Source organism: Triplophysa dalaica, chromosome 8 (genome assembly GCF_015846415.1).
Source record: "Triplophysa dalaica isolate WHDGS20190420 chromosome 8, ASM1584641v1, whole genome shotgun sequence".
NCBI classification, from domain to species: domain Eukaryota; kingdom Metazoa; phylum Chordata; class Actinopteri; order Cypriniformes; family Nemacheilidae; genus Triplophysa; species Triplophysa dalaica.
In genome coordinates, this window is record NC_079549.1 from 20608808 (window position 1) to 20627384 (window position 18577).

The window sequence follows — 18577 nt, forward strand, 5'->3', positions numbered from 1 at the left end:
CCAAATATATGTACAGTATACGGTATTTTCACCTAGTGAAAGATAATCAGATCAGTTGTCTTAAAACACTTTTTTGGTGTTGTTGGGTCTTTTCTCATTCACCTGGCAGAACTGCCTCTTCATTCCTGGAACATCTCTCTGCATACAGATGAACACTGTTTGTTTAAGGCACTGACTGCTGTTGAAAGTGCAGTCAAACTCTTGGAAAAGGCAAACAGTGAAACATATGGTGAAAAACATTTATGTGGGCAGATGAACGAATGCTTATCTTGAGATTGTGAGGAGCTTTGGTCTGATAGTTCACCTTCATCACTAATGCATCATCTTCATTTTCAACCTTTTCCTATGACACCACACACTCTTAAAAATAAAGGTGCTTAAAGGTTCTTCACAGCGATGCCATATAAGAATACGTTTTGGTTCCACAAAGAACCAATTAGTAATAAAGGTTCTTTAAAGAACCATCTCTTTCTTGTTATAATCTGAAGAACCTTTTTCACCACCATTTACCTTTTGTAAAACAAAGGTTCTGATGTTAAAGGTTCATTATGGAACCATTTAGACATAAAAGGTTCTTCTATGGCATTGTAAATTACCTTTATTTATAAAAGTGTTTTTTATAACGTTTTTAAAACTACTTTTATACGGAATTGCTTTGTTTTCCTTTCAGAAATGTAATTGACAAATTGCTTGTCAAATCCTTAACTGTTATATATACAGTCATGGCCAAAATTGTTGGCACCCCTGAAATTCTTCCAGAAAATCAAGTATTTCTCACAGAAAAGTATTGCATTAACACATTTTTTGCTATACACATGTTTATTCCCTTTGTGTGTATTGGAATAAAACAAAAAAACGGAGGGAAAAAAGCAAATTTGACATAATGTCACACAAAACTCCAAAAATGGGCTGGACAAAATTATAGGCACCCTTTCAAAATTGTGAATAAATAAGATTGTTTCAAGCATGGGATGCTCCTTTAAACTGACCTAGGGCTAGTAACAGGTGTGGGCAATATAAAAAATCACACCTGAAAGCAGACAAAATAGGGAGAAGTTGCTTTAGTCATGGCATTGTGTGTCTCTGTGTGCCATACTAACATGGACAGCAGAAAGAGGAGAAGAGAACTGTCTGAGGACTTGAGAACCAAAATAGTGGAAAAATATCAATAATCTTATGGTTACAAGTCCATCTCCAGAGATCTAGATGTTCCTTTGTCCACAGTGTGCAACATTATCAAGAAGTTTGCAACCCATGGCACTGTAGCTTATCTCCCTGGACGTGGACGAAAGAGAAAAAATTGATGAAAGGTTGCAACGCAGGATAGTCCGGATGGTGGATAAACAGCCCCAAACAAGCTCCAAAGAAATTCAATCTGTCCTGCAGGCTCAAGGTGCATCAGTGTCAGCGCGAACTATCCGTCGACATTTAAATGAAATGAAACGCTATGGCAGGAGACCCAGGAGGACCCCACTGCTGACACAGCGACATAAAAAGGCAAGACTACAGTTTGCAAAAATTTACTTGAGCAAGCCAAAATCCTTCTGGGAAAACGTCTTGTGGACAGATGAGACCAAGATAGAGATTTTTGGTAAAGCACATCGTTCTACTATTTACCGAAAACGGAATGAGGCCTACAAAGAAAAGAACACAGTACCTACAGTCAAATATGGTGGTGGATCAAAGATGTTTTGGGGTTGTTTTGCTGCCTCTGGCACTGGATGCATGGACTGTGTGCAAGGCATCATGAAATCTGAGGATTACCAAAGGATTTTGGGTCGCAATGTAGGGCCAAGTGTCAGAAAGCTGGGTTTGCGTCCAAGATCGTGGGTCTTCCAGCAGGACAATGACCCCAAACATACTTCAAAAAGCACCCAGAAATGGATGGCAACAAAGCGCTGGAGAGTTCTGAAGTGGCCAGCAATGAGTCCAGATCTAAATCCCATTGAACACCTGTGGAGATATCTCAAAATTGCTGTTGGGAAAAGGCGCCCTTCCAATATGAGAGACCTGGAGCAGTTTGTAAAGGAAGAGTGGTCCAAAATTCCTGCTGAGAGGTGTAAGAAGTTAATTAATGGTTATAGGAAGCGTTTGATTTCAGTTATTTGTTCCAAAGGGTGTGCAACCAAATATTAAGTTAAGGGTGCCAATAATTTTGTCCAGCCCATTTTTGGAGTTTTGTGTGACATTTTGTCAAAATTGCTTTTTCCCTCATTTTTTTTTGGTTTGTTCCAATACACACAATGGGAATAAACATGTGTATAGCAAAACATGTGTTAATGCAATACTTTTCTGTGAGAAATACTTGATTTTCTGAAAAAATTTAAGGGGTGCCAACAATTTTGGCCATGACTGTATGTTGTTTTTCTATTTTATGCTATTATTTAATGGGAATTTGAGAGCTATTACAGTTTTTAGCAATTGTGTTATGTGCTTTTTAATTTATTCCTGAGTTAACATTTCTAATTTTTGTTAAGAATAAGTTTCTTAAGTAATATTTAGGCAGAACACAACGAAAATCTTTTAATAGTTCTATACAGCAGTTTGACTTGATTGTTTGGCATTACTGTAAGATTTAGAAGATATATATCTACTGAGAAAATCATCTAATGAACATGTTTTGAAGTCAATACAAGCTGGCATCTGCTCGCGTTCTGCAATTAATTCACATTCTTACTTATTGTGGAAGTTTACTAATAATGTAAAAAATGTATACTGCTTTCACCCACAAGGCTTTTCTTCACTTTATTGTTATTAGTATAGCATGGATTTGACAGACGTTTCTCTAATAGAAACATTTTGTTCAAATCAAGAGTCATAACTATTGATCGATTTGCATTTACGTTGATTGATTGGTTCGCCTCAATGGGTGTTAAATATATATTTTATCATCTCAGTTTGTCACAAATAAAACATTACCAATAAAACAAAAAAGCAATAAGAAAAAGTACAAGTTCTTAACAAGTATGTTTAAATTATCTCTTTCTGTTTCTTTTTTGTCTGGTCTGTCCTAGACATGAAAATACAATCCACAACATGCCTCACTTAGGTAAACACTCTTCTCAGTGTTCATGCTAAAGGAAAAATGGGCAAGAAAACATTCCAGATGAACGTTTATGATCCCATGTGTGACTCAGTGATTCAGTGAATCATTGAACAAAATGCTCTCTGCAGTATATTACGTGATCTCATGAGAATTTTGATGTATTTTGTGTAAAATAGGGTCCTAAAAGACACTGTAAACACTAAAACGCACAATACTGACGTACAGTATTTACAGCATCTAAACGCACAATACTGACATATTGACGACACATATAATTACAAAAGGAGTACATTTTATGTCAGATGTGATCCACATCTTCAGAATCCAAGCCTTTATTTTGCGATCTTCATCTCCATCCTGAGCAGCCAGTAAGCAGTGATACCCACCGACGTTGAAGCCCTCTTTACAGATTTAAAAGTTGCCATGCACCAGCGTCGTCAGGCTTCCCACCTGGTTCATCACAGATAGTGACATGCCGTGTTTCTGTGAATGTGTGCGTGAATGAGAAATGCAGCCTTTAACAGAGTGGAATGGATCAGGATAATAGTCTGAATAATATTTTTTGCAATAAACAACATAAATTCTTCTCTGTTTCTCACACAAAACCGTTGTATTCCACTGGAGAGGACTGTGAAGGCAATGCATTGTCATTTGGACTACTTTTGGTGTTTTTGAAATAAATAAATGATTCTGATTACACTTAACTTGTCTGTCATGTTTTTCTTTATACTGTACATATTTTAAAGAAGTAGTTATGGTTAAGGTTTAGAGGTAGGAATAGGCTTTGCGACTTTAAAACATATATTTAATGCTAAATTGTTACTAAAATGGTCATTTTCCCTCAATTCGATCTATTACATGTTATATATATTCACTATAAAACAGGTAGGTTTAGGTTTGGGGGTAATTTAACGGGTCTTAAAATATAAATCGCTTATCGATTCATTTATAAAAACACAATGATGCAAATATATGAACGATATAAAAGGTTTGTAAATATTTTACGTTTTTGTAGCTAAAAAAAAAGTAGCAATTACGTTTTATAGCTCCAAATACGTCCAAATTTAACATTTCAGCATCAATAATAACGTAAAAACATATGTTTTGAGCTTGTACTGTACGTACAATACCTACATATAAACAGTGAGACCAGGCTGTATATTATGCTGTCTAAGATGTTGGACAGCATATGTTTTGCATTAAATTCTAAACTGTGGCATGACAGAGGAAACATCTGGTGGCCAGTACTTCCTTTTAAGTCTTCACTCCCACGATACCCCTTAGTTCCCATAAATAGTCTGTGGACATGCGGTACTAACCTCATTTGAATTTTCTCAAAAAATTCCCACTTAAGCAAATACTCAGAAAAATCGGCAGTGTTTGAAAAGGTCAAATAAAGAAGTGTGGCTTATACAGTATATACACTGTGAGAGTTAATTTGACCCTTTTTAACACTGCTGTGTAGTTGCTTCAGTGGGATTTTTTTAGAGAAAATTCAAATGAGGTTAGTACCTGTTAGTGTTACTGTCACATGCTGTATCTCACATTTTAAAAGTAATCGCAGTTACACGCAATCATTCAGTCCTGTCAATCATCACCATCATGTATAAGCAGCCGTCTTCCTTCTGGGAGCAACAATCCTTCGGGCATGCCTCCACTTATTTCTAATTCACATCACTTTATGGCATTATAAAGACACTTGTCAACAGAAGTCACGTTTGCTTCGGGAGGTACACATGCTGTCATCACTGTGTGTATTTCATAACATGAAATCCATTTTTAACCGTTCCTAGGCTAAAGAACATTTTGTGATCTGTAGATGAGACTTGTTAGACTTTTATTGAAATGTAGTCTCAGCCTCAGTCTGATGCATAAGACAGACTTTTCTGAAAAACACTTCAGCATGTTGGAAGTCGTCATCTGATTGGTTGAATTTCTCAGGATTTCCGGGAGACGTGTGTGTCGCGTTCTTTAACGGTCCGCGTGGAAAATACATGAAGCCGTGTGATCTAAGAAGTAAGCTGTCCTGTTTACATCGGTTGCTATAAAAATTTCATCACGATCGACTAAACGCTTAAGTCTAAGTATGCGAGGTTCATTGCATAAAGTTATAATCATTGTTGTTTCTGATATCTTTTCACACGTTTGTGAATTTATACCGGTCTGTTCCTGCAGGGACATTTTCACGCCACATGATGCGGCACAAAACGAAACGTGATTGGTTGCTTAACCTGTCAATCATATTGGCGGGTCTTAACCAAAGAAAGCGGCAATAAGTTCAGTATGAAGGTCTGGCAGCGAGACTAATTGAAATGTAGGATTTAAGCTGTCATTGGCAAGGGTGCCAGTCTTGTTCCTGAAGTGTGAGTCTGTGTTCTTAAGCGTCTCTCATCACCATATAATAAACACAATTTAATACATCTGAAACTGAAAGGTTTCCATAGTGTCTCAATGACAAACATTGTGAAAAGACGTCATTCGGGCTTTGGATAATATGCAACTTTATGCTTTTAATAGTCCAACTTTATGCTTTTATAGTTACAATAACATTTATGTCCCAGTCCTGATGATGTCCGTGAAATGCACATTAGGATGCAAATAAGACACATGAAATTGATCATCTGTATTTACAAAATAAAGTGATACACATGATTGCAACACTGCCCACATTTTATATGATATGTCAGACAAATACACCTCATGAGCACAAAATACATAACATTCTTACAGATAAGAATGTTTGCAGTGGTTGGGTTATGCTTTAACATTCTGAAACCAACTTTAGCAAAGTTCACCTTAAATATCATATCAGAAGAGTATTTGCAACATACGGTGACGCACGTGAAACTGTCCTGCAGTGAGTGTTTTCATTAAACACACAAAATATCACAAACAACACTACAAAAAACACAAAGGTTAGCCTACTTTCTGATGCATTACGAGCACAGAGAAACAGCAAATGCAACACATTGATGAAAAGACAACCGATATTGAAGAAGAAAGTATATTTTGGATGCATTGAGGAACCTGATGGATACATACATGTGTGATTGGCATTTGTGTACATACTCTGCAGTCCTACGTTTTGTAATTTGTAATGGTTTGTTATGAAACCAGAGTAAGGTTACATCTCCGTTGTTCAGAATGGAAGAAATAAACAATGCAAAGCGAGGCCAAAGCAATGCACACCTCTACAAAATATTCAAAGCTAAGAATATAGTACAAACAAAATCCATGCAAAATCTAAACAAGCATGTTTTTGGATAAAAGTTGCATATTAGTCAGTATAATAATGTGGATTGTCCAAACCAAATAGAGAAAACAGAAATAAACACAGGCCACATTTTACAAATCATACGGAATGTAAGTAATTTAGGCAGTTAGAGTAAGAAGTTGAATTACGTATAAGCAACTTTAAAAGTGAAAGATATTGGGCCTCATTTGTAAAACGTGCGTATATGCAGATTTTATCTTAAAGCGTGCGTACGCAAAAATACAAGGCAACGTTCATATTTTTAAAAACAGTATTGTACACATTTTTTCTTTGACTATGTTCGTTCTAATCACACACACTTTGAGAAATGATCGAAAAATCTAGGATGGTTTCTACGCAATATTTTATCAATGAGGCACTTTAAAACTTTATTTAAAGTGTGACAGGTTGCTTTTGAATCAATGTCACCTATACAAGAAAGCAATATATTTCATACCCCATGTTATGAGAGAGACTGCAGAGTTTTGTTTACTCTAGCTAGTGTAATATTGTACCTTATTTCATTAAACTAAATGACATGCACTTGTGACACTAGTGAATAATGTAAAGTAAGAATAAAAAAATAAATTAACACTAAAGGCTTGGCATTTTCTGAATAAACTTATTGTGATAAAAATATGCATATAAATTAGAATATGTTGCTAAATATATTTTAAACCGATAAGCATGTTTTCATAATGAAAGGCGTTCACATCGGGTTCATAAAGGTTACAGAAATTACGGTCTAATGTTAGGGGTCCCCAAAAACAGATCATCTTAAAGAATCAGGTTGAGGATCATATTTGAAATTTGTGTAATTGGGGAATATAACTTAAATCGATACAATAGGACCATACTTCGATTCACTTGAATACAGTGTAAAGTTAAAGTCACTGAAAGTGAAATTCTGTCATTTACTTTTACTTACTCTTATGTTGAGCATATCTGAAATCGTATGGTTTCAGATGTCATAAAGGGGAATTTAAATTTTTGGGTGTCCTGTCACTTTAAGGACCAAGTTGTTCAATACTAAATATTTTATCAATGTCTTTATGAAGTTGTTTTCCAAGGTAACAGATAAAAATGGTCCATAATACCATAAGCATTATTCAAATGACATTAAAAAAAGTAAAATGAAACATTGACATTTTACATAAAAAATTATAAAACATTATAAAAGACAATGGTGCGATGATTAGTTTGGGCACTCTTCAGTTTTTCCCTGTATTCAGACAAAACTAAGATTCTCTTTTATTTTTCAGTAAAAAAATCTCTCTCATTACCGTGGTCTTCATTTTGCTTAGATATATTTACAAAACTTGGGCTGATCTTATAAGACAAAGAAGTGCATTCAACATAATGGGCAGGTTTCACAGAGAAGGCTTACGACTAGTTCCAGACTAAAAAGAATGTTTGAGCTGTCTTTAACGGAAAATAACTTTGTCTCAACATGCACACCAGTAACGTAGTTTTGTAAAGCATTTTTAAAAAGGGACTTAAATACCCTAATTTAGCTAAGGTACAGTCCTTGCTTAAGATCAGCCTTGTCTGTGAAACCGGTCCACTATATTAAAAAAATAGGAAAATGTTTACATGTATTTCTACCGCACACAGAAGTAAAGCAAACGAAAATACCATGTGGTAAATGTTTTTCAGTGTAAATACTAGAAGAAATGTGTCTGACTCCTTCACCCTTCAGAAAACACTGTGAATTATGGGTAAAGGGTAATGGGTGACAGCTGTCAGATATCAGCAGTTTTTTTTAACGCCACGCTGCCGCGTTCAATGGCATCAGGCGAAGGGATTGTCTGGTTTTAGGAAGTTGTTGATTTCATGGCAGTTTTTGCCGTTCAAGTGTTCTGAATGACCATCGATGCTGTAACATCCCTGTTCCTCTGTGATGGAGGATGCGGTGTATGAGGCGGATCTCATCGCATCAGAGTGTGTGATGGTGCTTCCAAACTGAATGCGATACTGATTCCAATATCTTCTCAAAACTGCTTGTACCTGGGAAAGGTTTGGACAGATTAGCTCTTGAGTAAGCACAAATTACATAACCGACCATGCACACTAAATAATTCAAGACATGCAATATGATCTTCGTGGTTTATCCTTTGAGAAGTTACTTTGAGCTCATTTTCATAAATAAGCCTCATAACGCAAGCATATATGCCCTTCATTATAATATTGTTATTGTTTTTTCCTCTGTATTTGAAACCTGATCGGCATAAGCAAAATATTAAATTATTCCTAAATTTGAATATGTAACACTCGAGTTAAAGTGATAGTTTACTGAATTTTTTAATTCTGTCATTATTTACTCATTTCAAACCTGAATGACTTTCTCTCTTTTGCAGAACACAAATGATATTTTGAACAGCAGTACCCATTGACTTGCGTAGGTTGTGTGTCTATACAATAGAAGTGAATGGGTACCGCCATTGTTCGGTTACCAACATCTCCATCTTCAAAATATATTCTTTTGTGTTCTGGAGACGAAGGAAAGTCATACAGTTTTGAAATGACAAGAGAGAGTAAATGATAACAGATTTTTTTGGTCGAACTATCGCTTTGAAAACCAAAAAACTAAAGTAGTAAAACAAACACAAAACGTTTGGTTTTGACTGTAAATTATGTTTGGATGTAACTGTAAGCTGCTTTAAAACAACTGTTATATGCACACCTGTGACCGCACAATAACAGAACTCTATATTAATGCCCCGATATGCACTGTTGCTTAGCAACCATTCACAAATAAACTTCACATCGTCCTGCTCCGTATTTCGTTCATCCCTTTCACATATTGAATAACAGTGCTGCGAAAATATGAGAGATGCAAATACATCTGCAATGAGTTCACGAACAATTCACACATCACAGACGATCTGTGCATATTTAAAAACACAAGTTTTTATATGAATATTAAGTCACACAGAAGCAGACAAAAAATAAAACGCATAAAATAAAAAAAACGAGGCAAAGAAAGATGGATAATGATGGTATGCAAATGTCACTCTATCAGTAAGGCCATCGCAGGCACATGCAGTGACCGTATTAACCGCCGAAATGGTAATGTTGTGTAAAGAAAGCGATCGCATGCCTCATTATCGCAGTGCTTCTGAACTGAACGAGTTTCCTTTGTTTCAGGCTTGTCATAGCAGTACAGTTTTAGGTAATAGCCAATAGGCCATGTTAAAAATCTCTGATCTTTGCTCTCAGGGAAAAGGATGTTGTCTGATCTCTGGAATTCCTTGAACATAAACAGAAAGAATGTCATTTCGGTAGGCTGAACTCTTACCTCGCCGTTGAAAAAGCAGAAGATTGTGGCCACCAGCAGTCCCTTCAAAACAAAATCAGATAATGTTGTTTTAGTATGTCAACACAACGGTTAGCTTGCATTGCTTGGCTATAAATGTCCTACAGTTTATATAAACCGGACACAATTATTTGTGGGCTGGTGTTGAGTGTGGTCGTCTCTCGTGTTTGATGCGTTCTTCATTTGCATGAGGAACCATATGGGATGACAAGCTTTGTTGCATTTTTCATTTTGCCGATTCAGCTAGTCTTGGCTGCACCAGTTGTCCAAAGCTTCTCACTTCTTCAGTTTTATTTACAGTACAACACACTACAAATCATTGTTTCCCTCCGGCTCAACATGGGGTTTTCACAATACCAAAAGTATGAGCACTCTGTAGCTCGTAAAATTTTTAAGCAGAGCAAAGTGCTAGGCACGCCAAGTGCTAGGTTGAAGTCTCACATACAATCCCAGTCCTATTGAAAAAAATTAGGAGATCATTCCAAATGTGTCTTTTATCAGCATTTCTACGTGTATAGTGGTAATATCATTCAAGTGTCTGTTAAAATCTAACAAAAGCAAACAGTGAAAGACTGAGCGCATACCAAGACACATGAAAGGTGTAGTTAAAAATGGTTATTCCATCTAATATTATTATTGTGCATATTATTGTAAATATAATTGTAAACACAACATTATTATAAAAACTTCTTAAATACAAGTCAAACCTTGAGTGTTGTGTTCCTTCCAAAGGGATACAAACTTATTTTTAATTGTATTGTATTTGGAATTTGGGAGAAATGCTGTCTCTAATTCAGATAATAAAACAAAATAATAATTTGACCTGAACACATAGAAAAAAATGAATTCGGAAAAAAGTAAAATAATATTTTTTTTTCAATTATTTATACAATATATGTTTTAATTATTTTAATATAATTTGTTTTATGTTAATTCCAAATGAAATTAATTGTTTATTATACATATAGTTTTTTTTGTAAATTATAATATTATGTATTAACATTTATTTTTTATTTTGTATTGTTATATACTATCATTCTTTTATTTTGTATATATGTTGTTATATTTAAATATCAAATCAATCAAATCAATGAAATATTGATTGAAGTTCACCAGTAGTTGCTAAACAAGCAAACACTCAAGTAAACTCAATAATAAAGAATAGAATAAATAAAAACAAAAGAACAGTACAAATGAAGTAAACCGATTTTACATACCTGATAATGCATTAGGATGTGCATGATGTAGTCGTAGATTTCTGCAGAAACACGTTCGCTAGGTTTGTATGGCAGGAGAACATACTGAATACCCAGAAGTGGCACCAGGATAAGAGTGGCCCGCACCGCTTTCATATACAGACTTGATTCTGCCTGATGCGTTACTTTCAGCTTGGTGATTAGGACCCGTACGATGTTCAGCAGGAAGAACAAATTCACCTGAAAAGACAGGCTAAGATGAAAGGCAAGCACAAGCCAAAACAAAGCATCCAGCTGGCAGGCAGATGTCGGAGAAGAGTTTCTGCGAGACATATTTTATGTTATTTAAACTGCTGCAGCGTGCCAGTATTCTGTTTGATGTAGGGGTACACATTGAAATTGTTCTAGTGAGGCAAAGTAACTTCAGATTGGCAAATACCCCAAACTTCTGAAAGTAATTTGCACAAACATTTACTTGAACCAAAAATAGGATGTCTTACCAACAGCGCTGCACAGATAGGGCCATGAATAATGTATAGCAGAGAAGTATTTGAGCTGATCCAACAACTGTGGAGTAGAAGAGGATTAGCAAAACGCTTGATGTATATCCCCCAAGCAAGAGTTTTAAAACAATAACTACTTTAATGTGGATAAGGTAAGCATCCTAACAAAAAGGATTAATGTATTTTCGAGAATAGTTTAGAGTGTAAGTGAAAACACAAAACCGTTGTAATGCTAACAGTTATACGTTTAATGTAAAGATAGTAAAGTATACTCACTTATCATCATAGTAATAACTTCTGGCTACAGCATGTATTGTAGCCGGTATAAGTGGAAAACCTATTAATAAAAAAAAAAAAATGAGGTGCAAATTAAATCAGACAAGATTAAGACTGTTGGTTAAAGGGATAGTTCACCCAAAAATGAAAATTCTCTCATTATTTACAATTATTTGCAACGGTGGAACCTATTCAGTTTTATCGTATGGACACAAAAGCAATGCAAGTCAATATGTACGGGAGTGGTTCGCTTCATTCTTCAAAATATAATCTTTTGTGTTCTGCAGAAGAAAAATTGTCAATTATGTAGTAAATTATGACAGATTATTTTTATATTATATACGAAGATATATGATATTAGGCTATTACGTGCCCATAATAATTTTATGTCATTCATTTGTTTAAGATAAATTATATAAATAATCTAATTTAAATGGTTAAAGTCACCATGAAACGGAAGTTGCCATTTACCTATTTTTCGTAGCGTAATCTGAAATTAATAAAAGATGTAGGGACTTTATTTTGCCAGTGGATTTTTTGACCTGGCCATCGGACAGTCAGTATAAGTCTACCTCTTTTCTGTTGCTTACTTTATGTGGTGAAGAGTTGTTGTTGAGAAGGGGAGAGGAGTTTAATGTTTTGGATTAAAGATTTAAAATGCAAATTAAAATAATGGTGTGCACGGATTAGTCATTTAATAAAATCAATGCAACACTGTGTACATTTATTTATTAAATTTTCCTGTTTGATTTCATGGTGACTAAAAGCTTGGCCTGATTTGAAATTTAAATATTTCCAAAATACCTCTTAAATGAGAAAAAATATGTTTCATTTACCAAAAGATTCAAAGTGTATTAAGCCGAACTGAAGTCAAGCTGGTCAACACCTGTACCCAAGCTGTCAATGGGACGGTACCCCTATCATATGGTCTTAATATGCACCATTTGTAAAAAAAAATCTCACTGTGTATAAATATTCCAATGCTTATAAAAAATTTGTTTAACAAGAAACTCACCCCATCCGAGAAGGTAGTACCACATTAAGTGCTGTTTTTCGGCAAACACGGCCACGACGATGAGCGTGTGCAGGTAAACCCCCTCACACAGCATCCAGAAGTAGTTGCATCCAAAGATGTACAGATGGATGAACTGCGACACTTTACAGCTGACCTAAACAAAAGCAACATGAACATAAAGATTATTAAAACATCACGTGATATCAGTGCTTTTAATTTATAGAAACAGTACCACCATTATTTATTCACCTGGTTATTGTTATTATAATAAAAAATTGAGTGAACCGTCCCTTTAAGTCACTGTCAACACAATCTACTCACTGGATTTTGTTGGACTAGCTCTTGATTGTTTGCCACTCCCGTTAACCAAATGATAGTGATGATGGAGTTTAACACAAAGGAGAAGAAGAGGTTTTTGTGTAGGGTTATTCTCTGGCAGCTCAAACTCCTATGGGCGCAAGAAAAGAAAGCGATCAAAAACAATTGTTTTACAGATGAATTAAAATGACCGACGCATACAACAGCTGAAAATATATTTTCACTTACTTAAAATGGAAGAATATGGCAAGTGAGATAAACAAAGATGTTAGGGAGAGCCCGTGACCTATTAATGCCAAGTAGAACAAGTTCATTGCGGTCTGCAAGACAATAGACGATAGAATCATGGGATATTTATACCACAGGCCCATTTGGATTTGTGTTAATCTTTATCTCCATCGACTGCAGTGTTTGTATTCATACCCTTCGTCCTTCATTAGTGTGCAAATTACATCGGGTGAAATTTGTCCATGTGCGGTTGCTCTGAGGATGAGAGAACCAATGGCCACTTTCTGTGCAGGTTTTAGTGACCGTTTCTGCGTAGGAAACAAAAAGCGGGTATAAATGACTTGTTACCATACATGCACACATGTACAGTGTATGTTGAATCATATTTCAAAATGGTTTTGTGAATCTACTTCAAATCATGTGCATGAAATAATTAATACTGAAATACGCCAAAATGCTAATGCTCTCTTATCAAACATTTTATTTTAAACACTTTCCAACCGAGCTGTTAGAAAGGATAACAGTGATGAATGCCTTTACCGCAAAATCAATTTCATTAGCATTCTGTTTTATGCACTTCTACAAGAATCACTTTAGCCCGTAGTGAGAGAAAAGTTAATATTCAAGCCACATTCACACCAACTTAACGTCCTCTAGGCCAGATACATTTTCTTTCATCAAAGTATCAAAAGCATTTATCTTTCAGTTATTCACATGTTTTGACAGTAAAGCACAGTGGAGTGGTGGAAAAAAGAGAAGAGTATGAAAGTCACATGAGTGGAAAGGTGTCAGGTTGAACATTAGTAAGGACAACAGAACCTAATATTCACCTGTAGGGTCAAAGTCCATGAAATAATCCGGACAGTGTTGCTCAGAAGTGATCCCGGCCTCCGTGTCGTCCCAACACAACCATCCATCCCATGTCCTGTTGCACACCGGGGTAGCTAAAGGAAACAAAATAAATAAAAACATTTAATTTCTCTCTCCTGTCTGCCAGAAGGACCATTTTATATTAAGAAACATTCCTCTTAACACAACGAATATGAGTTACCTGAGGCATTCTGTGTTCTTGCGTTACTAATAACATTTGGTGATACAAATAATGCCACAGTTGTTTTAATATATGTCAAGGGATATTAAAAATCTTGCTAGGTTTTAATTATTATTTTAGGGATGGAACATGACACAATTGTGCAATGTGCTTGAGGTAAAAAGTAGACTCAGAGCGCATATGACCCGCCATAAAGCTGCTGTTATTGTGACAGAACTGCAAATAATGCTTTTATCCCCACAGGTCTGTCTTATACATGTTTTCCGTGTCTTCTGTTTTTAGGTCAAACAGGATGTTTTAATCAAAATGTATCCCATTGGTTTTGCCAGTGTTGCTATGTCGGATCGCCTAAACTAAGCATTGCTGAAAGCCATATAGAGTCAAAACATATTTTTTTGTAATTTAAAATGTAAATTGTATTTAAATATTGAATTGAAAAAATATTTTAATGTAAAAATAAGGGCTGTCAAACGATTAATCGCAATTAATCAGATGCATAATAAATGTTTGTGTTTACATTTCTGTGTACAAGGCATATCAATTTTGTATTGATAAACACATACACATACATACATGTATTTAAGAAAAATAAAAATGTGTATATAATTTCAATTATTGATAAATATAAATAAATACATGTAAATGTTTCCTAAATATGTATACATGTATGTGTATGTTTTTATAAATACAAAATTAATATGCACAGAACACAGACATATATTATGTAAACACAAACATTTATTCTGGATGCGAATAATCTGATTAATCACTTGACAGCCCTTGTCAAATAAAATTATAGAGACAACTACAAATTCAAATCATTGGTTTCATCACGTTTCTTCATTTTTGTTTCATTCTGTATTATTTTGAGAACATTTCTTTCAAATGAAAATACAGTTTTTGCATGTATCTGCAAAAACGGTTAAAATAACAAAAAATCAAGAAAACTACTATTTTATATTCATTTTTAAACAAACTAAATGTTTAACTAAACTAATTTTTTAAGGAGCATTTAAAAAAAACCTGATATTTTTCACAACTTTATTATTTTGGGTTAGGTTTTGTATACCATTCTATTCTATTCTTGTAGTTTAAGGGCTAGGTTATGGATCATCTGTGTTAAAACCAACAAAAGATGTTGACCCTGTTGGGCCATTTTGTCAATGCTAATACTCTAATATAAGGTGTTTACCTCTTCCGTTTGGACTGTTGTCATTGAGGATCTTCTGATAGCATTCGAATTGTGCAGTCACAATCTTGTTTCTGGTCACAGTCAGGTCATTGTACACGTTGTTAGGATGCTGCTGCTGCTGGCTATCGTTCACTTCAGGACTGGCTAGAACAATGAGCTACACACAACATGCGTATTAAGAAAAATAAGTGTCTTTTTGTAAAATTTATAAAAATGTTAATTTCCTTACATTTCAACTGTAATCTAAAATAGGATTAAAACAGGACCTGCTTATCATTAAAATCTATTATTTTAAAACTGCTCACAAATGCATTTATATAAAGAAAGTATACTGAGATATGTTACGCTTAATATTTTAGAGCTACAGAAATCTCATACATGTCTATAATGTGTTTCACCTGTGTGACAGACCCCAGCAGCAACAGACAAATCATCCAAAAGCTACTTATCATCTTCCTTGACGTCTCCAATGATCCTGTATTGATCTGCAATGAAGCTGAAGTCAATAAAACACTTCACACTACACAGGGCTCCTGACGTACTATTTACCAAAGCAATACAGTAGGTTATTGTCTAATTTCTAGACTGTTGCATAAAAATCAAGACACATATGCATAATATTTTTGGTCAAAAGAAATGCATGATTCCAAGTGGTTATTTGGAATCGTGTAAGATTGAGATTGAGATTCAATTTTATTGTCATTCCATATGTACAAGTACTATGCAACGAAATGTATCAAGAAGGAAATACAGCATAACATGAGGAAGGTGGGGAGAAAAACAAGCACACAGTACACATAGACAAGACTTGCAACAGGGTAAGTAATCCAGCTGCGGCAAACAGCCGGTGTAAGCATTGATCATAACACATTCCATCAGCGACAAAAAGATCTTGATATTTATGTATTTGATACAAATGTCTTAAAGTCAGCTTGAAACGGAAGGAAAGACGTAATTATTTTCCGTATCGTGACGTATACGAGTGAAACACCTTGTGAAATGAGAGAAAATGTAGGGCGGGTCTTGATTTCTCACATCGAGAACTGATTGGATCGTTGGAAGATGGCAGTGGCTAACATAATGAAGGCAGGTTTGAATGCGAGTTTGCAGTCAATCGTGGACGATTATTTCCCACCGGAAACCTCCTATGAAAGAAAGCTCCGCCCTTGTGTCCTTCCACGTGACAGGAAGTGAAGTTGTTTCGAGGGGTGAGGAGGTCAACGTTTTTAATTTAAGATTATGAGGGCACATGGATTCAGGTCTGCTCGTATCACACTCTTGTTGGGGACTCATTGCAAAATAAAAACAGACTGGGAGAAACGAAAAGAAACGGGCCTGGCAGATCTTCATGACCACTCAAGGATCTGCTTGCTGTTGCGTCATTGACTATCGAGCTGAATAAAGCTGTTTACTTTTCCATTCGAGGGATAAACATGCAGGCTACAGCCAGTGAGTGATCTGCAGGCCGTTCTCGCTGATATCTGTCTTCCATTGATAGCTGGGCTATTTGATGTTCTGCTAGGTATCTGCACCATTCGAACAAACAGCAGTTTTTATCTTGCTGATACAGCTTTTCTATATGTGCATAGAGGAAATTATGAATGGTCATTTTGGTTATTTTCAGTACTTGAGTGCTCAAGGGGTTGGGGTATAGAGCACATTTCAATTGTGCCATTTTTATGTAAGTTGGTTTTTGTACACATGCATCACACCATGTCTTAAGGGTATCCTGCAACTACTTGTTCAGACTGAATGCAAAACTTGATGCAATCGTAGTTCATCTCAAGACTTTTGATGCTTAATGTTCAGTTGCTGCTTTTTTGTCTCAAGATCAACTTAAAAACGGAAATCCTGTAACTCAGTTGGTAGAGCATTACGTTGGTTAGCAACTCAAAGGTCATTGGTTCGATCCAAGGGATCACGGCTACAGAACTGATAAAATGTATAGTTTGAATGCTTGAATGCACGTCGCTTTATGAAACGAAGCATCTGCCAAAGACATAATCTAAATGTTAAACTATGTGACTAAAAGTATGTGGATGTCCAAACATCAGTAAGGTCAGATACGTGATATGCCATTTCGATCCATCTCTCTTCAGGTCTGGGTTTTGTGCGGTGAGATTCTTCCACACCACATTCTGTAAACTATTTATTTTTGGACTTTTCAAGAACCCTCCACAATATGTGCTGTAAAACCAACATTTCCTTGCATTATATACCATCCTTTCTTTAAAGGAATAAGCCCCAGGAAACTGATTTACAGTGAATTTAAGACAGCTCAGGGGAGTTGTTAGGCACAAAGCGAAGCGTGCGGGGGTGCACGCTTACTCACAAAATATCTCATACTATTATTTGCTGTAGGTCGGAGCCATTATTAATGAATAGAAAGGATAGAGTTTCCTTCTCTACAGATGACTGTGAACTGCAAACTCTGTCTCTTGTGATTTGAAATCGATGGACAAGACAGTCGCTTTGTAATTTTTTTCAATACCTCATCAGGTTATAAAAATACAGAATGATGTGGGATTATTAACAAGAAGATCTGTTTATATATATTGCTCGTAACACTTTACAATAAGGTTACAATGTCGGTCCTTCCGCTTCATCATAGCAATAAATGCGCCTGCTACAACCCCGCACTAGGCTACGACTTTGGGGGCGGAGCCAGGGGCACTGATAGATAAGAGAATGGTTAAAGGAGGGGAAACTAAAATGTTTAACTGAATGTCCCGTTTGCCCAATAAAACATTTCTGTGCATTAAATTTATAATACGCAAAAAAAATTATTAGCAGTCACACCTGTGCGACCATAAGGAAAACTTGTTTGCACTGGCAGGAAAAATAGTCACAAAATGCGACCATTTAGTCACAGTCTAGAGCCCTGAATCATTGGACCATTAACCCAATTTAAATGAATCAATATATTTGATTCTATAACCAAGACAATATATTCAAAAGTGATGTTTGAATTTAAGCAACATGTCTAGAATGGAAAAGAAACGTTTGGCAGTGGGTAGTTTCAGCTTATCTGTGCTATTGTTTTGAATCCAGTTCTAGCTTTTTAACATCCTACAGTGACCAAAGGATGTTTACTTGCCGTCCAAGTTCCTCCAAAGCCTTCACAATTACCTTTTCCTATTTCCAGAATAACACCAACTCTCTCAAAATTCCCCCAATGTGATC

At 35.6% G+C, this 18577-nt stretch overlaps 1 protein-coding gene across 1 annotated transcript in view; it reads right to left on the reverse strand.

The window, feature by feature from the left end:
• Positions 1-5536: 5536 nt before the first annotated feature.
• calcrla (calcitonin receptor-like a) overlaps positions 5537-18577 on the reverse strand; it is a 31592-nt gene continuing 18551 nt past the window's right edge. Inside the window, exons 2-13 of the mRNA XM_056754747.1 lie at positions 15793-15879; positions 15395-15551; positions 13982-14095; positions 13347-13459; positions 13152-13243; positions 12927-13053; positions 12606-12759; positions 11591-11651; positions 11312-11378; positions 10833-11051; positions 9598-9639; positions 5537-8306 (exon numbers count right to left, since the gene is read on the reverse strand). Coding sequence (XP_056610725.1) covers positions 8091-8306; positions 9598-9639; positions 10833-11051; positions 11312-11378; positions 11591-11651; positions 12606-12759; positions 12927-13053; positions 13152-13243; positions 13347-13459; positions 13982-14095; positions 15395-15551; positions 15793-15846 — 1416 coding nt within the window. The 5' untranslated portion in view covers positions 15847-15879 and the 3' untranslated portion in view covers positions 5537-8090. The remainder of the gene's footprint in view (positions 8307-9597; positions 9640-10832; positions 11052-11311; positions 11379-11590; positions 11652-12605; positions 12760-12926; positions 13054-13151; positions 13244-13346; positions 13460-13981; positions 14096-15394; positions 15552-15792; positions 15880-18577) is intronic.